This window comes from Drosophila mojavensis, unplaced genomic scaffold (assembly GCF_018153725.1).
Source record: "Drosophila mojavensis isolate 15081-1352.22 unplaced genomic scaffold, ASM1815372v1 contig_16, whole genome shotgun sequence".
Lineage (NCBI taxonomy): Eukaryota > Metazoa > Arthropoda > Insecta > Diptera > Drosophilidae > Drosophila > Drosophila mojavensis.
This window is the reverse complement of record NW_025318693.1, coordinates 8,559,446-8,584,820: the sequence shown is the minus strand read 5'-3', so window position 1 is coordinate 8,584,820 and position 25,375 is coordinate 8,559,446. Positions and strand designations below refer to the sequence as shown.

The 25,375-nt window shown below is 37.2% G+C and overlaps 1 protein-coding gene across 3 annotated transcripts in view; it reads right to left on the bottom strand.

Annotated features, from left to right (window-relative positions):
* Nucleotides 1–25,375, bottom strand: part of LOC6572985 (headcase protein) — a 108,207-nt gene that overhangs the window by 20,733 nt on the left and 62,099 nt on the right. The window contains exons 3-4 of one of the 3 annotated variants that reach the window (XM_044007488.1): nucleotides 19,503–19,553; nucleotides 1,433–3,658 (exon numbers count right to left, since the gene is read on the bottom strand). The exons of 1 other annotated variant lie outside the window; for it this stretch is intronic. In XM_044007488.1, coding sequence (XP_043863423.1) covers nucleotides 19,527–19,553 — 27 coding nt within the window. In that variant the 3' untranslated portion in view covers nucleotides 1,433–3,658; nucleotides 19,503–19,526. Of the gene's footprint in view, nucleotides 1–1,432; nucleotides 3,659–19,481; nucleotides 19,554–25,375 lie in introns of those variants that run through there. One more of the 3 variants, XM_044007487.1, reaches the window with a different exon arrangement.

The following is a 25,375-nucleotide window of genomic DNA, read 5'->3' as shown; positions in this document are numbered from 1 at the left end:
TTGTATTTTTGCTGTTGTTGGAATTACATTTTTAGCATGTTTTTAAGTGCTTTGGCAGTTTGTTTTTTTTTTTTTTTAGTCTTTTTTGGAGGGCAACTGCCGCTGCTGCATATGTTGCCACGCATTTGAGTTGGCATCTTGTCAAAGTGAAACATGTGGCAAGCAGCAACAGCTTTATGATTTTATTTTATTTTATTTTTTTTTTGTCGTCGTCTTCGTCGTTGTTGTCCATCAGCTTATAAACAAACATTGCATTGGGTCTGTCATTAGAATGGATAATTGTGGAAGACGGCACAAACGGAACGACTTGATTGACAGCCATAAGCGGCCAGCCAAAGCAGCTGGTCAAATGCGGTGGCCGGGGCGGAGCGTGTGGCAGATGTCAACTGACTTGTTGGCGTTTTATGTGGCATACACAAATACACACACACACACACACGCACGCACACGCAGACATGCTTGTTTAAATATATGAGCAAACACACATATAGCAACATTCTTGCAACTTATAGATTATCTACGTTCGCACCGCATTTGGCGATGGAATCGAGCTGAAGCTCAACCAAATGACAGATTACGCTTAAGTAAAAGTATCTCTTACAGCTGTAAGCTGTCTGCTTAGCCGATACCCTATGCATAAGTTGGCTGTGTTTGATTGACAACATGTGCTGGAAAAGCAGTTTATATTATTTGACAAAGCAATATATTGATAGAGCTTAATTATGTTTTCACTTATTTATTAACCTTGTGCGCTGCTCGAGCTCTATTGAAGCTACTTATATAAAAGCCTTGCATATATCACACAGCGCACTATAATCTTGTTTAGATAAAGTGTTAGGCAGCTATTGCTATGCCCACTGATAACAAAACTGGCATGATATATGTATGTACTATATATAAATTTTACAACTGTTTTTAATTGCCTTAAGAACTAGGCTCAACTGGATTTATATGACGGTATAAAATTTTATGTTTAATAGAAACAAATAATACATGAAAATATATTTATTTATTATTTATCAGAAAAAATATAGATATAACCAAATGCTATATATAGAAAAATGTATATACAATATATATATAAATGTGTTTTGTTTTTTTTTTTTTTTTTAAATTTATATTACAAAATATATGTATTCAATCAAAAAATATTTATAAATTTGTGAGGGTAATAATATATATTTGTGTAAATATATAAATAGCACACTACAAATGTATTATTTTTTTTTTATTTATTTATTTTTTTTTAATTTTTTTTTTTATTTTTTTTAAATTTATATATGAATTGTTGCAACAAAAGTAAAATGGTTATAAAAAATTTTGTTTAACACGCCGAAAGTGTTTACATATAAAAAGAGTATAGACCAGTTGTTCTATTGAGTTTCTCGTTCTTTCGCTCTATGCGCAACTCAACTTTTTTTTCTTTTCCTAATTTGCATTCATCATCAGTGCACAAACTAATTGCAAACTTTGTACGAGTGTGCGTGTGTGTGTGCGTGTGTGTGTGTGTGCGTTGCGCTGTGCTATTTCTATTTTTCACATTTTCCACATACAGTTAAACATACAGACACACACACATACACACATAGTCGTGGAGGGTTAGCGACCGCAAAACTATCTGACATTAGATTGCGATGGCGGCCAAACGACAACAGCCGACGCCAGCAGCCACAGTTGCTGCCGCTGCCGCTGCTGCTGCTGTGTTGTTGTTGCAATCAGCGTTGGCGACGTTTTTTGTGCCATTTGGCACGTACGTTCTACAGCGCGAGAGTGAGAGGTAGAAAGAAAGCAAGACTGAGAGAGTATGTGTGTGTGAGAGAGAGAGAAAGAGAGAGTGAGTGGGTGAGAGAGTGGGGGCAGTGCACAATTATGACACACGCTGCCAATTGGATGTACATTTGCGAGCGATTGCTATTGCAGCAACATGTTGCATGGCAACAGCAACAGCAACAGCTGCAGCAAAAATATATTTTTTGGTCAGGCGGAATTGTTTATGTAGAATTTTTAAGTGCAAACTCCTGTTGGAAGCACACACACACACACACATTGTGCAACACAGATTTTTATCTGCTTGCAGCAGCAGCAACTATTGCTGTTGTTGTTGTTGTTGCTTGGAAAGAGTTAAAGTTGTAGATCTGCCAGGCAGATTGTTAGCGCACGCTTGATTGAACGTTTCGCTTTTATTGCCACAACAAATCAATTTTTGCCAGCTAAGCAGCAGCAACAACATGTTGCAGCAGGCACTCCCCAGAGCGCTGTTGATCAAAAACTTCAGACTACTTTGTACCCACTTGCAACAGCGCTGCAAACGCAAACGCAAACGCAAATGAAATGTGTGTTTGTGCATTGTCTATGCCATTGCAACATGCCACGTTTTTCAACGTTTCTTTTTTTTCCAACGGTTGCAACTTTGCAGCGCGTTGGTGGCGCCGCCGCCGCTGCTGCTGCAAATTCGAAAATTGCAAGCCTCGGCAACGCGTCGGCGTTTCATTTTTATTGCCCATGTAAAATATACATCAATTGACGGCCCCTGGGGGGCGTGGTTGTGTCTATGATTTCTTAATTGATTTAGCAGTTGCCTCAAGAAGCAAGACAGTCGAACGATAAAAGGCAGTGAATTAGATTGATTCGACTAATGGATACCCTGTAAGCTCAAGTGTCTCTACTGTAGGGCATAGCAGAACAGCTCTTAATAGATATTATTGAGCTCAAAGCTATATACTCAAAATAGTTCAATACGGAATTGTCTAACTATTTGAAAAAATTAAAAACTTTCTATATAAATTCAATATCTAAACTTATTTATTTTATTTTATTTATTTATATTTAATCAATTGATCTCACAATGGGTTGTATGTTTGAAGATGTTTTAGATGTTTAGCTTGTATTCCACATTTAATTTTGATAACTCAAGTAACTCTTCAAAGACTGCATAGTCATTCCCTTAAATTTCCAGGGTACTTGCTATGTTATGCAAAAGCGCAGATTGTTGAACGTTGCTCGAATAGCGGAAATGCCCTCGGCGCGTTAATGTAAAACAACGCCCACAAAAAAAAAGAAAAAAAGAGAAAGAGAGAGAGATAAACAGATATCGCAAAACAACAACAAATTGATCATCTACCTATGCAGCTGCCTATCAGAGTCAGTCTTGAGCTGGGTCTAAACAGCTGTAAGCCTCGAATTTATGGGTTTCACATCTAATTTATGTGTGACGCATACTTTATTTTTATTTTTGGCTTTACAATTTTTGATTTTACGATTCGGATTTTAATTTCGTGTTTGATCTTATTATGTTATCAGCTGTGCTTTTGATGTTGTGCCGTGGCTTTATTTATTGGCCAGGTGACCCGTTAACGTTATTAATTAACAGCTGTGCGCTTATTATGTAAATTAGCTACAGATGTGATGCCAGACAAGCAACAACAACAATAGCAGTCAATGTGGGGGCAACCACACAACGAGACAAAAGCTATATACATATATAAATTTATGTATTTATGGACATATCAAGGTAAAGCACATCAACTATATATATATCAGACTTTGATAGCATTTGCTGTTTGCATTTTGTGTGAACTACTCACGTTTGTATTAGCCGTAGCGGATGAGTCATCTCTATACAGATAAATGTATATATATAGGAAATGTCTGTACATACCTGCAATAGAGAGAGCGAGAGAGAGAGAGACAAAGTTAAGATTAGTTTTATCACATATATGAAAACTATATATTACTATATCTAATATAAACGTTAATACATAATAGTTCTGGTTTAATTAGTGGCGAATACAACTATAAATCTTGGCTATATTGAGGAAATGTTTGCTTAATCTAGATTTTAGAAAATAGAAAATCCATATTCAAAACACAGATTGAGTTCAGCTTATGATAATCATTTAAGTATTCAATAATTTACGATTCCTATTTCATGTTCAATTTATAGGAAGATTTCCGATTTAATTTAAAATAGAAACATTGATACTTTAGTGAAGATTTATAAAGCAACATCTAACAATTTTTTAGTTGATATATCAGCAAAGTTGTTAAACTCTTTATCAACAACAGCAATGATTAAGGCTAAGACTATCTCATATGCAATTCATTGCAGTAAACGTGGCCATTTTCTCTCAGCAATAAATCGCAGTTCATTCCTTTTAAAGATGGCCCACTATTTGTGTGAGCTGCATATGTGCTTAGGCCAACAATTTTAAGTAGTTGCCGGAGTCTATAATTTAGCATTAAGTTATGCAGAGATAAACGCAATGCAAAGCAGATGACTGGTGACTGGGGAAACGGTGCATGCATCATCTCTTTGTGGCGCATTGTCTCTCAAACAATTGGCCAAATACAAAACCAACAATTTATTTTACAATCAATTTGACAAATGCTCAAAGCCTGCACACATATATGGCCTGAGGCAGATAAGCGCACAGAGACTGGCCAACTGACCAGCTGGCTAGGCTGCATAGGCTGGCTAGCGGGCTGGCTGGCCCCAGTCGAGTAAACATGGATTGGCAACAAGTAGTCGGCCGTTTGCGGCAAGCATCGTAAACATTTTTGTTTGTGGCCAATTGTGTGGCACATAAATTGCGTCGAAATACAGCAGCTGATCTAAGCTTAGAGCTTTTGGGTCAAAATGTCTAAATTAACAATGGGCGAGATTTGCTGGCATTGACCCACACACACCCATATGGCTAATGTTGTGGGTGGGTGCTATTCGAGGGTCAACGCAGCCGTTATGAAAATGTATGCGTGACGCACAAAAATGGAAACAAAATTATTCAAAAGCATGCGATGCGGGCACAGGTGAAACAGGTGTGTGCTAAGGTGTTAATTACAAGAGCGAGACGCAAACACACACACATGTGCACACAGACACCTTGTCTGTGTGTTAATTAAATTGAATCTCATTAAGTTCAAATTACATTCAAAAGTTGTCGCCCGTTTGTCATTTGTCACAGGCGCCGCACAGCGCCTGTAATTATGCAGCGCTAATCGTCAATGACGCCGTCTAAACAACAGCCTGTCCACCTCACCACCTCCCAGATGTCTACCCAGAAGTATGTATGTATATATTGTTAGTTATTGGCCAATTGCTGGCATTCAAGAACACGCCAAAACAAAGTTTATTTGCTCTCGACTGTAGGTGTCACAAATCGTGATAGCGTTTGAAATTTATTTCAGCTATGCCAAAATCTTGGGAAATCGTAGTTTTAAGCAAATCAAGAAAATACACTGAGAATATTTGTGAGTGCTTAACATTAAAGACTTTTGGCAGCCCTGAATTGAAAGAAAATCAAAAAATTCGAATATTAAATGATAAACAAATAAAATAAAAATAATATAACCGTATGTGTACAAATTGGGGCTGTGGAATATCCAAAAAGTGGATCCACACAACGTTCTTACTTATTTTTGCACAGAGTAGTGTGTGAAGAATAGAGGGTTAAAAAAAAATTAAAATAAAAATTAATTATTTAATTGCAAAATCGAGTTTTATTTTAAGCATAATCTAAATTGAAAATTTTCCACATCTAAAACTTTTTTCGCATATATTAAGTGCAAATATTTAAATAGCGTAAAAAACTGCATAACTGATTTGCAATTTATGCTCAAATGCAAGCGAAATATATATATATATACAAAATAATAAAATAAAATACTTCAAAAAATAATTTGTTATTTAAATGATATTCGACACGTTTCGGCGCTCGTTTGTTTGTCTCGTCTCGTCGCTCGTCTCGTTAACTGTTTGCGTTTGTTGTTTTATGCACATTTTTGGTTTGTTGTCATGGACATCCATTATGGGTTGTTGCCGTGCGGTCATTACCATGAAAATCGCAACCGAACCCCCTGCCCTTGCCCCTGCCCGCCTCTCTCAACTTTGCACACAAAAAATATTTTAATTGATTTTGGTGTGAAAAATATGTTTGCTTAAAAAAAAAATCAAATAAAATATGAAAAACTGTCATGAGAAGTGCATATTTTTTGTTAGTAAGGCTAAATCGAAGGACGCATCAATATGCACACATTGAGCATGTGGGAGTTTGACAGTCTGCAGTTAAAAGCTTTTCCAGTTCAGACAACATAAATAACATGATTATTTTTTGCGAATTCTTTTGCACTTGTGGTTTTTTAATGTTCCAATGAAATAATTTTTACCTCGCCCTTAGAGCGAATTTCTATAGTTGCTCGAGTTCAACTAATCGGCGCTCATAATTAACACATTTAGCTAATAACTTCGAGTGAAATAAACAACATTAATCACGCTCTAATGGCGAATTAATAAGACAAACAGACCAGAGGGCTGAGGGCAATATACACATTAGCTTCATTTCCTCAAGCCAACTTGGACCATTCGCTGTTGGCTGCTGCCAACATTTCTAGCAACTTTCAACACACACGCACACACATACACATACATACATACAGTCACATGTGTATTTGCGAAGCGGCTTTTCCAATAACAATAAAATAAATCTTGGCCAAGAAAAACAGATAAAAACCGCATTAGCTGGCCATAAAGCAAACTGGCCAAAGGCAGAAGGCAAAGCCCACTATGCTCGCAGGTTAACAACAACAACAGCAACAGCAACCAACACGGCGACAATGACAAAGACGGCGACAGCAATGTCTGGGGACAGACGGCAGCGACTTGCAGACAGACAGTTAGACAGATAGTCAGACAAGTGCCAAGTTAATTGCATTAAAAGTGAAATAAAAAGCGAGCGCGATGGCAGCTCAGATAGCAAAAATTATGAAGTGCAGTTGTTGCTGTTGCTGGCTGCTGCTGGCGTTGTTACTGTTGATTGAGGCGCATAATCAGCGGGGCGACGCCATCGAGCGCATTAAGTTGTTAACAGAAAATGTTTGCTTCATTTGCGCTATGATTGCTCTGCAAGCTAGACAAGGAGCAGGTGAAAGCGAGAGAGAGAAAGAGGCAGGCAACATCCGGTGGGTCAGGCGTTGGCTTAGCAACATCTGCCGCCAACTTGTTGCCAGGCAATGCAAAAATAATTGCGGTCTCAATCAACTCGCTACCTTCTACCCTCTACCTCATTCACGCACGCACTCCCATTGCTCCCTTCCCCCCTCTCTCTCTTTCTCGCTCTCTCTTGTTCACTTCATCGCCATCCGTCATGCGTTCGTTTGCGCAACATTTCTTGGCACTCTTGCCACATTTTCTTATCTATAAATAGTTTTACTGCCCACGCCGCGGTCAATAAACTCGCGACACATGCAAATTGCACTGCTGCCAGCAGCAGCAGCAGCAGCAAGCAAAATGCAGCAGCAACCAAATGCAAACAATTAGCAGTTGAAAAAAAAACACACACACACACGAAAAGTTAAACAGTAAAACAAAAGCTGCAAAAGCTTGCCTAAAATGATCGATGTACATAAATACCCTATATATGTAAAATGGGTATGCTCACAAATTATAATGATCAAATACTTGATCAAAAAATAATAATACTATTATTATTGAATTTTCGTTGAATTTGTATTCGTATATTTACTTATTTTACTTCTCTCCTTATTTCTACTTGCTCTGCCTTCATTATCAGTCGCATATACCCCTTTTCCCGACGCTCATACGAACAAAAAGTAGTACCGACCTATCGCACACTTTTTGTCATTGGGCCGTTGTCGCCGAGCTGCTTTTTTTTCCTATTATCAGACAGCGACGTTGCCGTCGACGTCGACAGCGCAGTCATGTAATGCGCGTAACAATTTCATTTTGTTAAAAAAAAAAAAAACAACAACTATTCGCGCTCTGCCATGCATTGTTGTTAGTTTCATTTAATTTTTTTTTTTTGCGCGTTTCTTTTGGGCTTTTGTTTCGCTTTTGTTGCTGGCTGTTTCCTCTGCTGCTGCGCCGCTCTTTGCATTTCATTTGCCGTTTTTAGTTGGCAGCAACGTCGTCCATTGCACTCCGTTGCCTAATGTTCGACTGCCGCTGCTGCTGACGTGGGCGGCCCCCATATATATTTAAGCAACACAAACTGCGCAGCGACTGCGCTGCTGCAGCGATCTTGGCCGTTGCAACGGCACGTTAACAAATCGCATAATGAAATTCATCATTTATAGTTGTTGTTGTTGTTGTAGGTAAATTTGACTAATTGCCACAAGCGATGTCATTTTTTTATTCGTTTTTTTTTTTTTTTTTTTCAGCCGGCTTTGATGTTTGTAGCCGATAGTTGCACTTGTTGCCTGTTTTTAATTTTCATGTGCAACATGCTGCAGCTTTGTAATTAGGCGAATGCTTGACTTTTAATGCTAAATGCCGCTTGTTGACATTAATTTGCATTGTTTTTATGTAGCGTGGGGGAAAAAACATTAAAAAAAAAACAAAAAAAAATCGAGGATCGTGTTGTTTAACAAATTTTATTTTTGCCTGGCGGATGTTTGGCTTCGTTAATTTTTTTCTCTGCTTTTTTGCCAAAAGAAACTGGCACACCGAACTGTAAATACAAGTGCAATATAAACAGATTCCAAATCTAGCATGAATGTAGTGCGGAGAGGTTGATATACTCTATTAAAAAAAAAAAAAACAGTGTTTTGGCATGAGTTAACGATGAAGAGATACCCTAAATGTAATTATCGATAAGCTACTCCATTCAAGCATTTCCTAAGATCTATTAAGAAGTAGATAAAATTTCTATACGATATACCTTTAAGTATTGGCTGATATTTATAGTATAGTATAGTATAACTAAATACTATATATTATAGTGATTAATGTTATTATTATTTAACAGCTCGATAAATTTATAAATCATGACAATATTTTAAACATATGCCGAAATCTTTATATAGCATCATTCAATATTCTTTATAAATATCCTCTCTATATCAGAGAGACAAACACATTTGTATAAATGTAAATTTAACATATAAAAATCTATAAATAGCTACTTTATTAATTGATGCGCGCTATACGCTAATTAGCACCATTTAGGCTTATGCTAATCAACTGTTTAACTAATTAATCACGTGGAATAACTAAACATGTTTGCACATTAAGTTGACATAATTAATGCAAAGGTTTATGCTAAGTGTGTGTTAGCATACAATACTCCAGCTCTAACAACAATGTCAAATAGATAATCAAAGTCGTTTTATATCGAATGTCGATCATTAATCATATAGATGTGTGCATATGTATATATAGAGAGATATACAAATAGTATTACATATATGTCAGTCAACATACATGTATGCAAATAAAGCTGTTGCAAATTGCTTGTAATTACATAAAATCAGTTAAACGCTTAGCAGTTAGATTTACATAGATACGAGGTTGCCCCATTTCAATGCACAACATTGTGGATGCTGTGGCTGCAAATGCGACTGCTGCTGATGATGATGACGTCATCTGCCAAAGATCAGCGTGCATTGAAGTGAATGCACTCGGAATGCGCTTCATGGCAATACGGCCAAGTGTCAATAGCTGCGGCAGCTACGCTCATCAGCTGGCATGCAAACCAAGACAACTGTGCAACAAACTGTGAGCGTGTATGTGTGTTTGTGTGTATGCGAGGGCTGTTTAGTGACTTTGACAAAAGCAATACATAAGTTGCATGTATATAACTGGCAACTCTCTTTCATAGAACTGAAGATGTAAGAAAAAGTGACAGCCAACTAAAAGATTACTTCTACAAATAATATAAGTACATATGTACTATAGATATATACAAAATATTTGAAAATTTATTTGACTCAATATATTTATACAACATATAAAACTGTTCACTATTTCCTGTTAGATTCACCTATAAAGGTGGAAGATAAGTGATTTCCTGTGATTTAGAGGCGTTGCATGAGCACAAGAACCAAGCCGAGAATAAGTGTCTAATATAGTTTGATATTCATCAGACCCTCTTTCTCTCTCTTTAAGTATGTATATTTATATGTCTACATGTCTTCCACAAATTAATTAAATCATCCTCTTGAACTTTCCGTTCCACCCTCTAGTTCACATACACTTCAACGTATTTCTTTTTGCATTTTTCATTTGCATAGCATCCAAAATTGCAAAATGTTGACAAGATGCGTGAGAGCTGCTGCTGCTATTTTCAGTGGTCAGTGGCCAGATAGTGCCCAGATTTATATATATGTATAAATATATATATATCTGTATATATATATACATATATGAATAGTTAGTTCTGCCTAACATAGGTATAGCATTGATTTGGAGCGATGAACTCGCACGGCCTTCCATCTCTACCTCAACCTCCACCTCCATCTGCACCTTCACTTCCACCTCCGTCTCTTGTTTACATGGATTTGCATTGGGGCCTGTAAAAATGGAAAATGCAAACATTTCGAAGCAAAGAACACAAAACCCAAACAACATGAACATTAACAACAATAACAACAACAATAATAATAATAACAATAATAATAGTGGAATGCAATTATTTAAGTGTACATTACGACTTGGAACACACATGTTATTAGCTATAACAATAATAAACAATTGCAGGCGATAATTATGCTGAGCACTTTTACGATTCAATTAACAAAAGAGAAAAAAAATACACCCAGAAAACTACTAAAACGAGGCTCTGTGTATGGCGCAATATGAGGTCTATGAGAGTGGGCTGTCTGTCATTCATATGCTTTGTAATAGCTAAATACGCAATTGCATAATTCCAAATAAAACTAGCGTGCATGATTAGGAAGTACCCTACCAGGAATTACCCTATTTATAGAGCGGATAGATGCTAGATAAGATATCGAAAATATGGTAGGTAAAGTTAAAAAACTCGTTCCAAGTATCAAATATGTAATATAAAAGAGCTTCAAGTTGAAAAATGTGAAAATCGATATTTATTGTTATATATGGTAAACTAGAAATAACCCCAAATTTGATAAAGCTGATATAATAAGAAAAAATCGAAATGAACTAAGAAATTATATAAAAGCGAGAAACTTCTTTCCTCAAAGACTTTCATTACTTTCTTTATTATATATATAGGGTATCTATAAAGCACACAAAACTAACAAGAACAGAAATTTAGCACACAAAATGCGTAAATCTTTAAGGAGACGCAAATATATATATGTATATATATAAAAGAAAATGAAACATTACAAACTATTGAGGTTTCAGTTTGCACAGCTGGCATCACATTTATGTTGTACGGTTCTGACCCAGACAAGGTTTATGGATTTGTTTTTCTTCGTTTCCAAATTCACATATGAAATAAATACATATATTTGTAAATCGCATAAGTCACGTCCTGCACAACATTGGGGAATGAGAATTGAAATGGAGGTTGCTTTGCAATTATTATGGTCAGTTCATTTTGGCTATTTACATATGAAGTATTACATTACATTGCCCATAGACCATACAATAGTCATAAATATTACGAGTGCACGACAGTGAGTATGTGAGTGTGTGTGAGTAGAGCATAGTTTTTCCTGTATTAAAACTAACGCTTATCGTATACCCTTACCGCGCCGTACCCAACTGACGCAACTGCTGACTTTTGCTGATTAACTTGAGCTTAAAAAAGCAATTTGTTTTGCGATTTTTTATTTTATGACTGAAATATTGTATGGCTTTTTATGGTGTCTACATCCTTGAAAACAATGCTTCTGACGACGGGTCAACAAGAGTGTGTGTGTGTGTGTGTGTAAGGTTTATCAGCTAACGTCTGGCCTAAAGGGAATTTGTGAATATGTACTTATATACAAATATGTACTCTTAATTGACTTGATATTTAAGGCAAACTCAGCTTTTGTAGCTTGAATTGAGTAAATTCTAAAAATTGATTGATAAAATTTTTATAATAATACTACATATATAAAGACCGATAAATCAGTTGCATGACGTAATTTTTGGTTGTTTTCCTTTCCGTTTTATTTTATTTTGTTGCTCAATAATTTTATGCAAATGTTCTAATTGTTGTTGCTGTTGTTGTTAGCAGCGGATGCTGTCCAATCGTAAAAACAATAAAAATAACAACAAATGCGCTCTTAAAAATTTGCATCAACATTTTCTACTGAAATCAACACTAACAACAACAACAACAACAATAGCAATAAACGTAGCAGCACAACTGCGACATTCTTAGTTTGTGCATTTCCCTAATGGGTCGCCAACAGCATGCGACAGAAAAATTTAGTCAGTTTTGTTTTCATCACAATTTCTTAGCTAAGTATACCGTGTACAAAAAGTAAAATGGTGTAGGCTGGGTATATTTATATACTATATATATTCTATGATTATTATATTTATATTTTGCTTTGAGTATTTAGCACATATAACAACCCTGGCACTAGAATAACAAATCTTATAAAAAAAATCCCATTTACGTCTATTGTTATCTAATAATAGAATTCTATCTTTCATCAAGATACGGAATACCTTTTAGCAGCCTAGAGCTAATCTTACAGATCTTAGAATATTCCATACAGGGTATCTGTTAGTATATAATTATAGTATTGCTATACCCATACAGCTTTTGCTCCTGCTACTCTACAGGCTATTTTTTTAAATTTTACAGGGTATTTCAAATCTATTTTAGATATTTAAAGATCGATTTTGGACTTTTAGAGAACAACCTTTTATTCCATATCTACTACAAGGTATCTGTTAGTCTACTTCAGTTAATCAGAGCATTTCATATACTTAATTTTCAGCTGCTCTCCGTCTCTGTGCTGCATTGCATTGCCTTATTCTTTTTGGGTTAATGTCTTATTGTTTTACGCGTGACAACAACAACAGCAGCAGCAGCAGCAGCAACACCATTAACAGTCTCTACCAAAAGCAGACGATACAATTTCTGTGATAAATAAAAATGATTACAAGCCAGCCAAAGCGAAGCACAAAGACCAAACATGTCTTCGCACAGCGGCAAGGATTGTCAATGATATATACGAAATTTATATAGAGAAAAATATGTTTCTATATACGAGTTTATATACATGGCCTTATGTGAGCATGAAGCCCACAATTGCTTGATTTATGTGCGGTCCGATAAAGAAATAAATAAAAAATACAAAAAAAAAAAAAAAAAAAAAAATGAAAAATATATGTTGTAAATTGGATTTCAAGCGTATTGTAAGTATTTAGCAAGAACTGGAACTCCCAGCTAGCAGTTTGAGTTCAGACCAAACGATAACGATATTCTCAGTCGGCTAGCAGAGATTAGCTGGAAAATTGTGTTTTTACATGTGCGCTCGATGACCCAAATTTGATTAACTAGCTGCGAACATGGGCTCTAACTAAACACGGCCCTTTTAACTTGGCCTGTTTTAGCTTGGCTAGCGACACAGGCCTAGCACGGATTGTTTTGTAGTTCAACAAAAGGGTTAAGAGAAAGCCCTCAGGGCGACGATGCTAAGGAATTCAGCGTTTCGAAATTAATTATGTCACATTATGTAATCTGATAAGAGCTGCTGCGGTTGCTCATGCTGTTATTGTTATTGTCATTGTCAAGCCGGTGGTTGTTGTTGTTGTTGTTGTTGTTACTGCTGTCGTCGTTCTTATTGCTGCTGCTGTTTCTGCTGCTTGGGCAAGGCAAGAAGACCCATCGACAATGCGCAGCCGCAACGTCAACGCGCCACTGCAACACGCGGCGCGACCCTCTTCAAACAGAAAAGGATCAATGCACAACAATGGACCCTACCGAAAAAAAAAAATATATAAGGAGAAGTACCAAAAATAAAAAAGAAGCCAAAGATTCTGGTTCGGCTTCAGGTTCTCTAATTCGCGCTCAGGTAGGCGCACTGCCAGCCAAAAAGACAAAACTTTGCTGCGGCAATTTCTTTTTGTTGTCTTTTGGGCACTGAAATAATGTTTATGCTCGTTCACAACATGATAAGGGAATATTGATTTTGCACTAATATAATATATAAATATACCCTTGTCACTTTGTATATGAGCTGATCTAACAATTTACGAATCTGAAATTAAATTACGTACTCGATGTATGTAAGCTCAGACTGTTTATAGTTTTCGATGCAATGAGAAAATCTTATTAAAAAAGAGAGACTTTACTATGCTTTTTCGAAAATGTGTATAGATTTTTTGTTATCCGAACGCGTATTACGCAGTCAGTACAACCCGACGGCACTCTTTATATTTGTTTTTCTCTCTTTCTTTATCCCCTTTCATATAAATGTAATTCGGTAGTTGAAGAGCATATGCCTTCGATATATTCTTGATGCTTTTGTTGGGTTTCATTCAAAGGAAATTCCTACTTAACAAAAAAAAAAAAAAAAAAACAAGGGATCAAAATGAAATGAAATCTGGGGAAATTTAAGATGGGCATGGGATACGCCAATAGCAGGTAAAAATTATAGCACATCATTATATGTAAGTGCTCATGTAATTAAGTGTTGATTAAGCCATATTGAGTTGCATGTGAATTGAGCTTATGAAAATATATATAAATATATGTACATATGTAGTAAAATTAATAAAAACATTTTTTTTAAAGATTGCAAAAATATTATATATGTAAAAAAACACTTTATGTGTTTATCTGCATATATTTTCTATTACAGCTATATATCTATCATCTTATATTTAAAATCCTTTTAGCAGCTTAAGTATAATAAATAGACTCAGGCATTTACAGTCATTCATAGCTTAATAACAACCCCCAGGCTTTTGTCTTTTCCTATAATCGACTTTTAAGCAATAATTTGTTTTTTCTCTCATTTTTCTATAGAATCCCATTAGCAAGACACAATTCACTGATTTCTCGAGTGTCCCGCAGTTGGTTTCTGCGCGACCAACTTTTTGAGTGGACTTCGCAACTCGAAACTCTTCTGCTTCTGCTGCTACTCCTGCTTCAGCTTCTGCTTCGCTTTACACTTAATCCGCTTTAAATATATTTTATACACGAACATAAAGACAAGTTATGAGCCTTAATGTGTGCCGTGCAGCAACCCTTTGCCCGTTCTCAAGTGATATCAAAATAGCTAGCGTAAAGCGAAAAAAAGGTGACCATACAAGACATAAAATGAAGCTTAAAATTAATTGAAATTGTAATTCGCTCTCAGTCATAAATCGCTTTTAGTACCCAGAAATAATAATAAGGAGTTGGAATATTTCGCCTTTGCATTTCACATAAAATGCATAATTGACGTAAATTTTGCTTTAAGCCAAAATAATTTGTGCATAATTTAAGCGCCGACGGCGCGTCGCAGCTGTGTTTGGGCCCACTTAATATGCAGGACACACATAAAAAAGCAGACGAAATGCCCGCACAATTTGCCCATTGGCCGTATCCTTTTTGAGAGCAGCAGCAGAAGGAGAGAGTGCAAGTGAAATGTTTATAATATGTTTTTAATTACATTTCTGTTTTTTTTTTTTTTTATTTTTTTTTTTTGTGGTAACGACAGCAATTACCACGACTAGCCAGCCAAGCCAAGAGCTGGCCATATTTTAAAGAACTTTACTGCACTCCATTGGTACCTTTATCTGGCTTGTCATTTGCATCAGGAGCACAAAATGCACTTTATCGGCCACGGCGGCGGTCATATCTAATCTCAGCTCACAAAGGAGTAAAGGCCCTTCAGGGAATTGAGCTTGGTCGAAAGTAAAAGCTATGCGCTGAAATTGTTCAAATCGCTTTTTTAGCAAAGACGTCTTCTATACCCGTTTACGAACAGAACGCGGGTATATTGGTTTCTGCATGCCCTAACTAGTAGACCGGATATTTGTTATATGATTTTGACGGGGATTTAGTATCCAAGAACTCCCATATATTCAGAGCTAAATTTGGTAGCACAATTTTTCCTACAGTTTAGCTATTTTAGCGACATGAACAAGCATTATGCAGTGTTGCATACCCGACTGTTCGAGCAGTTCTTAGTCGTAGTTCGTCTGCGATTTATCAGCGGACATTTAAATTCATAATTTTGTGGCATGCAGCATGAAATTTATTTAAATTGCTCAGTTGCAAGTGCGGCAGACAGCTTGCGGCAATGCACAGACAGACATACAGCTACAGACAAATATATATGTATATACATAGATATTTCGTGTGCAGCGAGCTGAAAAGGGAGAAATAGAGACAGCAGCAGCAGCAACAGCAACAGCTAATCCCAGGACGACGTTGTCCTGCAACGCTCGCTTTGCTGTCTGCAACTAAAATTGCGGATTATGCAAATAATTGCAAGCTGCAACAACAAGAAATAAAAAACAAAAAATAAAAAACAAAGTACAAACAAAACAAACAACATGAACAAAAGGAAAACGGAAATGTTTTTCCAATTTAGTTGCAAGGACATGCGTCACAAAAAAATTGCAATTATGCAACAGCGTGCTGCACTTTGTGGCATGAGGCAATTAAAAAGCACTGCATAAATTAGCAGAGACTCAAAACACAAAACACGAAAAAACCAGACACAGATGAGTTGTGGCAAATTCGTGTGAATTGCAACTTGCAGTTGCCGCCGCAAGCAACAGCAATAGGCAGAGGCTGAAGGGTGGCAGTGCACGAGTACACACAGACAATACACACATAGAGATACACACGCACGCTCAGACACACACCTAAGTGCACACACGTGCCAGCCAGACCAGCCAGTTTAATCCAACCCTCATGCACATGCATCATAATATGAATGCTGATAATAATTATAAAAACTAATACAGATGCTTATACAATTATAACTGCTAATAATACTCAATATACAAATGATTTAAAATTGAAAACGAATTCGGAAACTCAGCCTAATATTAATAGCAATGTCAATGCTGATGATAATGCTAGTGTTTATAAGCATATACTAATGCAATTTGATATAATGATAATGATATATGAACATATATATCGTAACATTACTAATGCTGTCAGGATTTGTAGCTGAAATTTATAAGAAAAATACTTATATGAATGCTAATGTTCATCATAATAACTCTCATTGTAATGATTATGTTAATCATGTGTATCTACAATTTATAATTTGCAGTACTAATGAATACGTCTAAGTTGATTTAAATGCTAATAATATTTAGAATTGTATTGGTAATGATAAGGGCAATACTAATGCCAAATCTATTGCTGTATAAAATAGTATTGCTAATAATAAAGCTATTGTAAAACTCATTGAAATTTTTACGCGCTAATACTAATTCCAATCTTAGTGCTAATGCTGCTTCTAAACATAAATAATATCCATGCTAATGCTTATAAATGTATATTATTTTTTAATATTTTAACAACGTTAATGCTAAAGACATTTCCGTATGTCGTAGCTTCTTTCGAAACCCCTATCATCAGCTGTCCCTCAACTTTGCGCACTTCATATCTGCACATGGTAGGGATTTACTCGCACGGTCCATTAGTTTCTAGGCAATCCAACGTCAGGGCTAATAAAAATGTGTTGGCATTTGAGAAACTGGTATTCGGGAGCAGCTTAACGGCGATTGTTTGGCTAACAAAGGGTTTAAGTAAACGTAAAGAACATTGCCTACAATTTCAATTGTATTCATTGTTATTATTTCTGCTCCTTTCTTCTCAATGCTGACAGCTTCGCCTCCTTGACTGACTTTTGCGTTGACTCGACACAGCAAATGGCGACGCCATGTGGCAAATTAATTGCTCAAAGCGGGTAGGCAACATAAGAAAAGGGATCAAGCTATGGCTCGAGCACAAGAAACCTGCGCAGTTCGAAATTTTGCGTCTTACCTTTAACCCAAAATGCGCAGTAGCAAAAGGAGACCCAGGATTCAGGACCTACAGCCCAAACATGTGCGCAGCAGCGATGTCAAAACTCAAATTGATGTGACATTTGAATAAAGAACTTGCGAAGCATTTGACGCAGAGACAACCGCAGATAAGCCGAAAGGCAAAGAAACAAAAGCAAACACCGTACGTCGCTATCTCTCTCTCTCTTTCTCTCACTCTATCTCTAAGCAAATGGAGAAGCAAATAGATGCCAAAACACTGAGCGTCAATGGATCACAATCAAGATTTCAATACAAACCAAACAATGAACGGCAGTTTGTTCACCTTTACAAAAGAGGTGTAGGAACAGAGCCAGTGGCAGGGGCAGAGGCAGAGGCAGAATTAGTAGCTATGGCAGTGGCAGCTTTTGAGCTGCCACCTCAAGCGGCAACTCAATTGAGTGTTGGTGCGCGGCGCATAAAAGCGAGAGCAACAACAGCGGCAATAAAAACTCTGCAATGCGCTAATAAAAAATACAAATTTAGCCATTGCTGCGTTGTTGTTTCTCTGTATTCCTAATAAAATGCGCGCGATCATAAAAGTTGGTGGCAAGAGCAGCGGCCAACGTGTCGTATGAGCAATCTGCGCTGTTGCAAATACGTTAAGGTCGCTACTAATAAACTTGCCCCAAAGTGCTTTCGGGCGCAATTTAATGCAGCGGAACTTTTGGCTAAAACTATTTTAACTTTTTTTCAGTTTTCGCTGTTTTGTTTTACAACTGCTTTTGGGCATCAGCATGCGACGTCCAACGTGCAACGTGCAGCGCGCAACGCACAACTGGCTACGTGCAACGTGTGTTGTAAATAAAAAACAGTAAAGGATGGCAAAAATTCATTTTAAGCACAGAGACAGAAAGAGAAAGAGAGAGAGAGAGAGAGAGAGAAAGAGCAAGTGACACAATTTGGTCTATAAAATATTTGAATGTTCTCGACGTGCAACGCTGCAGCTGCCAAGGTGCAACGTCATTCGTTCTGCCACAGTTGAGTTGATTTGTTAAATTCCTCATAAAAGCTGAACATAAAAATCTCCCAGAATTAAGCTATTTCTTTACTTTAGTGTATAGGATTAACTAAATATACAAAGCTGGTCTGATGACTCCTAGAAATGAAATAATTCGCTATCGCTGTATAGAAAACGGTTTTATAAATTCTATTCAAAAGATTTTTGCAGGTTCAGGTTTATCAACACTTCTATTTATCATTTACCAACACTTCTCTAAGTCTTTTCAATTTGCTGCTTATAATATTATAAAATATTAATAGTGTTTTATTTTATTAAGACTATTTTGCCATTTACTAACACTGAATTTTAAACATCATTTTTGTCTGACTGATTTTCTAGTTAAAACAACCATGAAAGTAGTTGCGATTTACCAACACTGTTTGTATCATTTAACAACACTTATTTAGAGCACCTTGTTTAGCCTCTACCAAAACGCATTTATAAACTCTATTGAAAATATACATTTACCAAAATAAGTTTTCGGACACATTTACCAACACTTCGACTCTTTCCCCCTTTCCATTTATAGCTCCCAGAATCTAATTACATACCACAACTTTCAAGTGCACTTGCAAACATAATTCTCCTTTACCCCCTGACCTTTGCCTCTACTTCACTCCGTTTAATTCCCAATTTTCTTCAATTCTAACCTCAAGTAATTAAGTTTCGAGTCCTTAGCTAAGCAAAAAGTATGCTTGATACCAGAACTTTTGAATAACTTTTGCCAGACTATGACCGTGAACACTTTTTGTTGCAGTCTATAAAGTTTTTGGTTTCTAGTTTCCGTTTTACACTTACCAAACTCGAAATGCAACATTAGATTTATGTAGAGAAAAGTCCACAACATACCTGCAAAGAGACAGAGAGAGAGACATGGAGATATTAATATCAATTAGAGTAGATTTTTGGTCATGTTGAAATTAAATTTTAATTAGTTCAGCAAAATATATAAATTAGAGCAGCTCGGACTGGACTGGGCTGAGCGGAGTGAAAGTATTCCTGCAGTTGAGTGAAAGGCAAAAAGAAAGAAGAAAAAACTACAAAGGCGTCGAGCAGCATTTTTCCATTACACATGAGACAGGATACAGAGAAACAGACAAACCGACAGGCAGACTTACACACGCAGACCAAAGGACCAAGCGAAGCATCATAAATATCACATTTGTGGCAGACATACACGAGCAACGAAACACACACACTCACACACGCTTGTCTGCCGCATTGTGTTTAGTGCTGCATAGAACGCAGCGCATTTGCCATTTTATGAGGTGCAAATAAAAAGTTTGCCATAAAAATACCATAGACATGTGTAAAAATGGCCAAACGGCGCATAAAAATGCATGTCTGCGCCAGCAAAGGAGTCAACAAAGAAGGGGGCGTATCCTTAGCTCCTCAGTTGCTCAACTCCATCTCCACCTATTCACTCCACACTGACGGCAATCGGAAATGGGCGTGGGCCCATGTAAGTATGCTGCCAAGCTGTCTGGCGCCCACAGCGCCACAGCGCGCACAGAGCAAAAAGTGAAAACTGCACTTTAAAGAAAAAAATTGAGAGACAGACAAATGCTTTAATTAATTTGATGCGGCCAAAAGCTGCCACTTCATCATCACGCAACACGTCATGCACAGGTGCAACAGTAGACAGAGCGGCAGGGCGCCGCAGCGGCTTGGGGGCTGCTGCAACTGAAGTGCAACGCTTGAAACGGTAATCCTGACAAAGCCAGTCACATTTATTATTGAACCCAAAGCTATTTGCTACGTGCCGCGGCAGGCGAGTGCAACAAATTATTAGCACACACACACACACACACACAGAGAGACACATGTGTTAAAGAAGATATATATGTAGACGGCAATCAACAGCTAGAAAATACCCATGCGGAATATTTATAAATAAGAGCTTATCAATTTTATTTAAATATTAGGTTTTTGCTATTCTTGGAATAGAAGAATAATTTATGATTTATTGTAAGACATTTATAGGAAAACTTTCAAGCAAAACTTATTAAAAATCAATACACCCACTTCCATTGCCATTACAGGGTATCCCAAAACATATGGCTAAGGGTGTTGCCTGTCAGCCATGCAATGCGTGAAAACAATATCGATGCATTGAAATTGATTTGCCAGTTGAGCTCCAGCATAATAAATAGTCAAAGCCACAGCAAGTGTTTGGCATTCGTCTATGCATTCAATTTATGCTCATAGTCAATGCATTCGCTGCGCGGCGGCAAAATGTATTCATGTATTCATGCATTCAAGCACCCACTCATTCAAACGGTAAGCTCTAAAGTGAAGCAGTCAGCGAGCGGGTCAAAATGAGTTAACAAACTTTAATTAGCCAGAGTAAATAAGCTAATTACGAACAGCCACAGAGACAAAACTTGTCCAAATCGAATTAGTTGTGTTTATCTAACTGATTAAATGCATTATTAAGTGTCTGAGAAGCGCAGAGAGCGGTGCGGACAGACAAATAGGGTAGGAGAAGCGACTAGAGAGGCGCGGTTAGTGAACTATATACAATTTGAAGTAACATTTCGATATATTAAAGCATTGTATAGAAATTCAGTTGAAGCAGGAGAGATACATTTATATATTTCTATATATATGATGTGTGAGAATTGTATGGAACGGCGCGCACATACTTAAAGCGCCTGGAGCGCCGTGAGCGCCTTTGAAGTATTGAAATTAAATTCATTTTTGTATCGCAAACACATATATTCCATATGAATCAATGAACGGAAATGAAGTGTAGACAGCAGCAACAACAACAAATAAAGTTGAGCTGCTACCTATTTTTTTTTCTCATCTCTGCTTCTACTTCTTGCCACTCAGTTGCTTGAACTGCCACAAAAACGCTCGTCGTCGACTGCATTTTACAAAAGAAATCGAATCGTAGCGACCAACTTTATATATATATATTTTTTTTTTCTTTATCAGCGTCGCGACATCAGCAACACGAAGCCAGTAGAAATGTTGGCAACAATTCGTGGCAAGACGCCGGCCCTTTGGACAGGACAACTGCTGTGAGGTGCAAATTTCTTATGCACAGACACACATACACACCTTGAAAAGACACACACACACACATGCAACTAACAAGCAGCACTTGGAAATGCCAAAGTCTACTGCCATGTCCTGAGCAGACACTTCGGAACTGGCCATAAAGGTGACAATAACTTAACGAGCAATGAACCTACACAGCCAACTTTTTGTTGTTGCTGCTCTTGACGTTTTGCTGACCGGCAACGATTTGGCGCTAGGAAGTGCCACTAAATTGTTGCAGATAACAAAACGGGGCAAGCGGCAGCCCAAGAATAAGGGAAATGCTGAAATGTTAGCAGCATGTGGCAACAGTCGCAGCTAAGACCAATTGCTAACTGACCTCCACAGTTAGCCAGTCACGGCACCTACTCGCTCACACTCACTCTCCTCCTCTCTCTTCCACTGTCTCTTTTTATTTAAGAGTCTTCGACTTTAAACATGCCTCACCGCCCAAACATAACTTAAATGTTGGCTGTTGTGCATTTCTGATCAGTCGCATTTAACATGTGCAGCAAACGCGTCAATTTTGGCAGTTATTTCGCATTGAATACACAGCACACATACACACACACATATGTACAGCTGGTACAACATTGCGTATGATAAATGGCAGTTGAACTACCTTTTGGATTTGCACGTGCAGAAAAAGGCAGCAGACAACGAACCCGCAGCCAGCAGGCAAACAACGTAGTGAAAGCAAACTGAAGAAAATGAGAGGAGAGAGGGGAGAGTGTGAGAGTGAGAGAGACAGCGGAGTATTTGCTGTTGTAGGAGCTGAGGGGCTTGCTCTTTAAGCCTGGGCATGCGAAATGAGCTGTTGAAATGGCAATTTAAGTGACTGTCGAGTAGCTGCTGAGTAGATGCCAGATGCCAGGATAAAAGCACAACACGCGAACAGCTATAGCAACAACAACAATAACAACAAGAGCAACGACAACAACAAAACAGGCAAACAAATTTAACAAAAATACAACAGAGTTGAAGAAAAATAAATTTATAAGTAAGAGAATTTTAAATACCCTTACGATATAAATACTACAAGTCTGATATTCCAAATGTTCATTAGGAAGAAGCCTCTCTATTCGCTTCTCATACTTGTTTATAAATTTTCTTTTCATGCATTTCTACTCAAATTGTTAGTGTGTCTCATCTCTTTAGTACAGTCTAAACTCTCTCTAAGCCATTACAAATTCGGAATACCCTATCTAAGCTAGAGTATATCAGCTGTACTTGAAAGCGCTGCCAAAGGGCGGGCAAATACAAATACTTTGCGGCCAAATGCTTAGGTGCAAATCATTTGCACTCACTGTCAGCCAGGCCGTCAGTCAGTCAGTCAGGCAGCTCAGGCGACCTCGGGCATTGTGCGAATGTATCTATAGCTATATTTGCAGCTTGTATATGTTGCCTGTTAGCTGTTGGCTGTTGGCTGTATCTGCAGCCTGTATCTTATAGTTTACAGTCTGACGCCTTTGCTGCAAGGCAGCGACGGCGCCGACAGCGGCGGCATTTGCTTTTCATTCATGATGGATGCATTTGTCGGAGGCGACATGAACACCACCCAAACACACACGCACACATACACACAAAAGATGTTCGGCTCAGACAAGGTAAGAAATTAATGCATCAAAGCGTCGCCAGACGACAACGCCCGCCGCTCAAGTGGAAAACAAAGTCGAACGCAGCATCCATCCAGGATGCGAATGCCAGCGAAAAGTGCTGAAGCGTAAGTAAAACGTTTGTCGCATCAGAACCATTAAAAAAATAAAAATAAAATAAAAAGAGAAATAATACCATTGAAATCATGTGTAAACAAACGCAAATACATGAAGCCAAAAGAAAGCAAAGCTAAGCAAACCAAACTGACCAACTACACGAATGATTAATCGTCGAGCCAAGCGAACGTTCGTCCAGCTGGCAAATTTAAATACCAGATCAAATACTTAAACGCCACCCGCTGTGGCACCCCGATTGCAATACTCATCAAAAAGCCATCATTTAAATTAATGATGAACGAACAAAAAACGAGCAGGAAAAAGGCGCAAAATTATTATTAACAAAATCATTAAAAATTTTGAACAAAGCATTCAAAACGAACACCAGTTTAAGAACTTTCGGGAACAATGCACATTTAAATATTTTATGAAAAAAAAAAAAAAAAATTACATTAAAAAGATTTATAATTCATTATGAAAATTAGAGAATCGAAATTGACACGCTGACGTTTAGATACACTTCCAGACAATGGAGTCTGATGTGGACTTGATTTGGGTAGACCAAATAAAAGACTCGAGATGGAAGAGAATAAGCAACGATTGTTTACTTTTTTCGACTTTCTGATATAAAGTTTATATAACTAAATCCAAGTAATAGTAAGATCGTCTGAACTCTTCAACAGAGATAAATAGTAATGCATATGATATACATACAATATATGTGTATATTCATATTACTTGCAGTAGTCCAGATTACGTGATTGAAGTTACAAAAATACTCCCTGCGTAATAATTAAATTTATAATATTAATGAGCACAGCTTTGAGTCTTAAATATTTTTTTAAATTTTATTTCTTACAATAAAATTGAAAATGCAGCGCTGTCACAGCCGCTCATTAATTTCGTCAAACTTTTGCTAGCCAAAACATTTCCATTTTTTCTGCTTAAATCAAACGCAAACAATGTAAAACTCGCATTTTCTTTTTATGAAAAGGCCAAAACGAAAAATATCAAAAGTTAAATCAACATCATTATTTACATGTTGCGTGCCACATGACGTCATCGCTTCATTAATCATACACCCAACGCTGTATAGAGCACTAGGGTGGAGTTGGGTAGTGCAGGGTATCTGTGCACTGCACATGCACATCATCATTAAACGACTGACAGCAGCAAAAAAATAAATAATAAAAAAAACTCTCACTTTCCTTTGCCGCCAAGGCAATTAAATGACGTCGAGACTCTGTCACTCACTTAAGCGCTTTTAATTCCAGCGTTAAAAAATTATATGAAAGAGCAGAAAAAGAAAAAAAAAAAACATACGCTCAAAAACTCGATTCGCAATTTTTCATTAAGCGAAATTAAAAAGCTGATGAAGCCAAACGAAAAATGAAAATAAGAACAAGCTGCAATGCAAAGACTGCAGCGAAAAGCAATACGAAAAAAAAAGTAAAAATAAAAATAAATAAATAAAATGAAAAAGCCAAAGAAAACCCCGGCACAAAGCCAAAGCAAAGAGAGTGGAAAAAAAAACTTTACATTAATCATGTGAAGCGCGGGGCGCTGGGAAATTGTCGCGTGCGACGCTTTTTGCTTTGCCAACCATTTGTTTTTGCACACACATACACAGACACACATAGAAAATTGCAGCATGCAACATGCAACATGCTTGATGTGCGGCATTTGCTAGACAAATGCATGATAATGACCGCCATGTAAATTAAACAGCCAAGGCGAGCGAAGAAAACCCACAGAAAATAGAAGGCAAACAAAAAAAAAACAACGCATGGGCAAGCCCCAGCTGAATACACACACACACAACTACAACAGCCCTACACACATACACACGAATAAGCACAAGCACATGTCGAACAACAACAATTTAAGCGCCATAAAGTATGCCATAAATAAGGC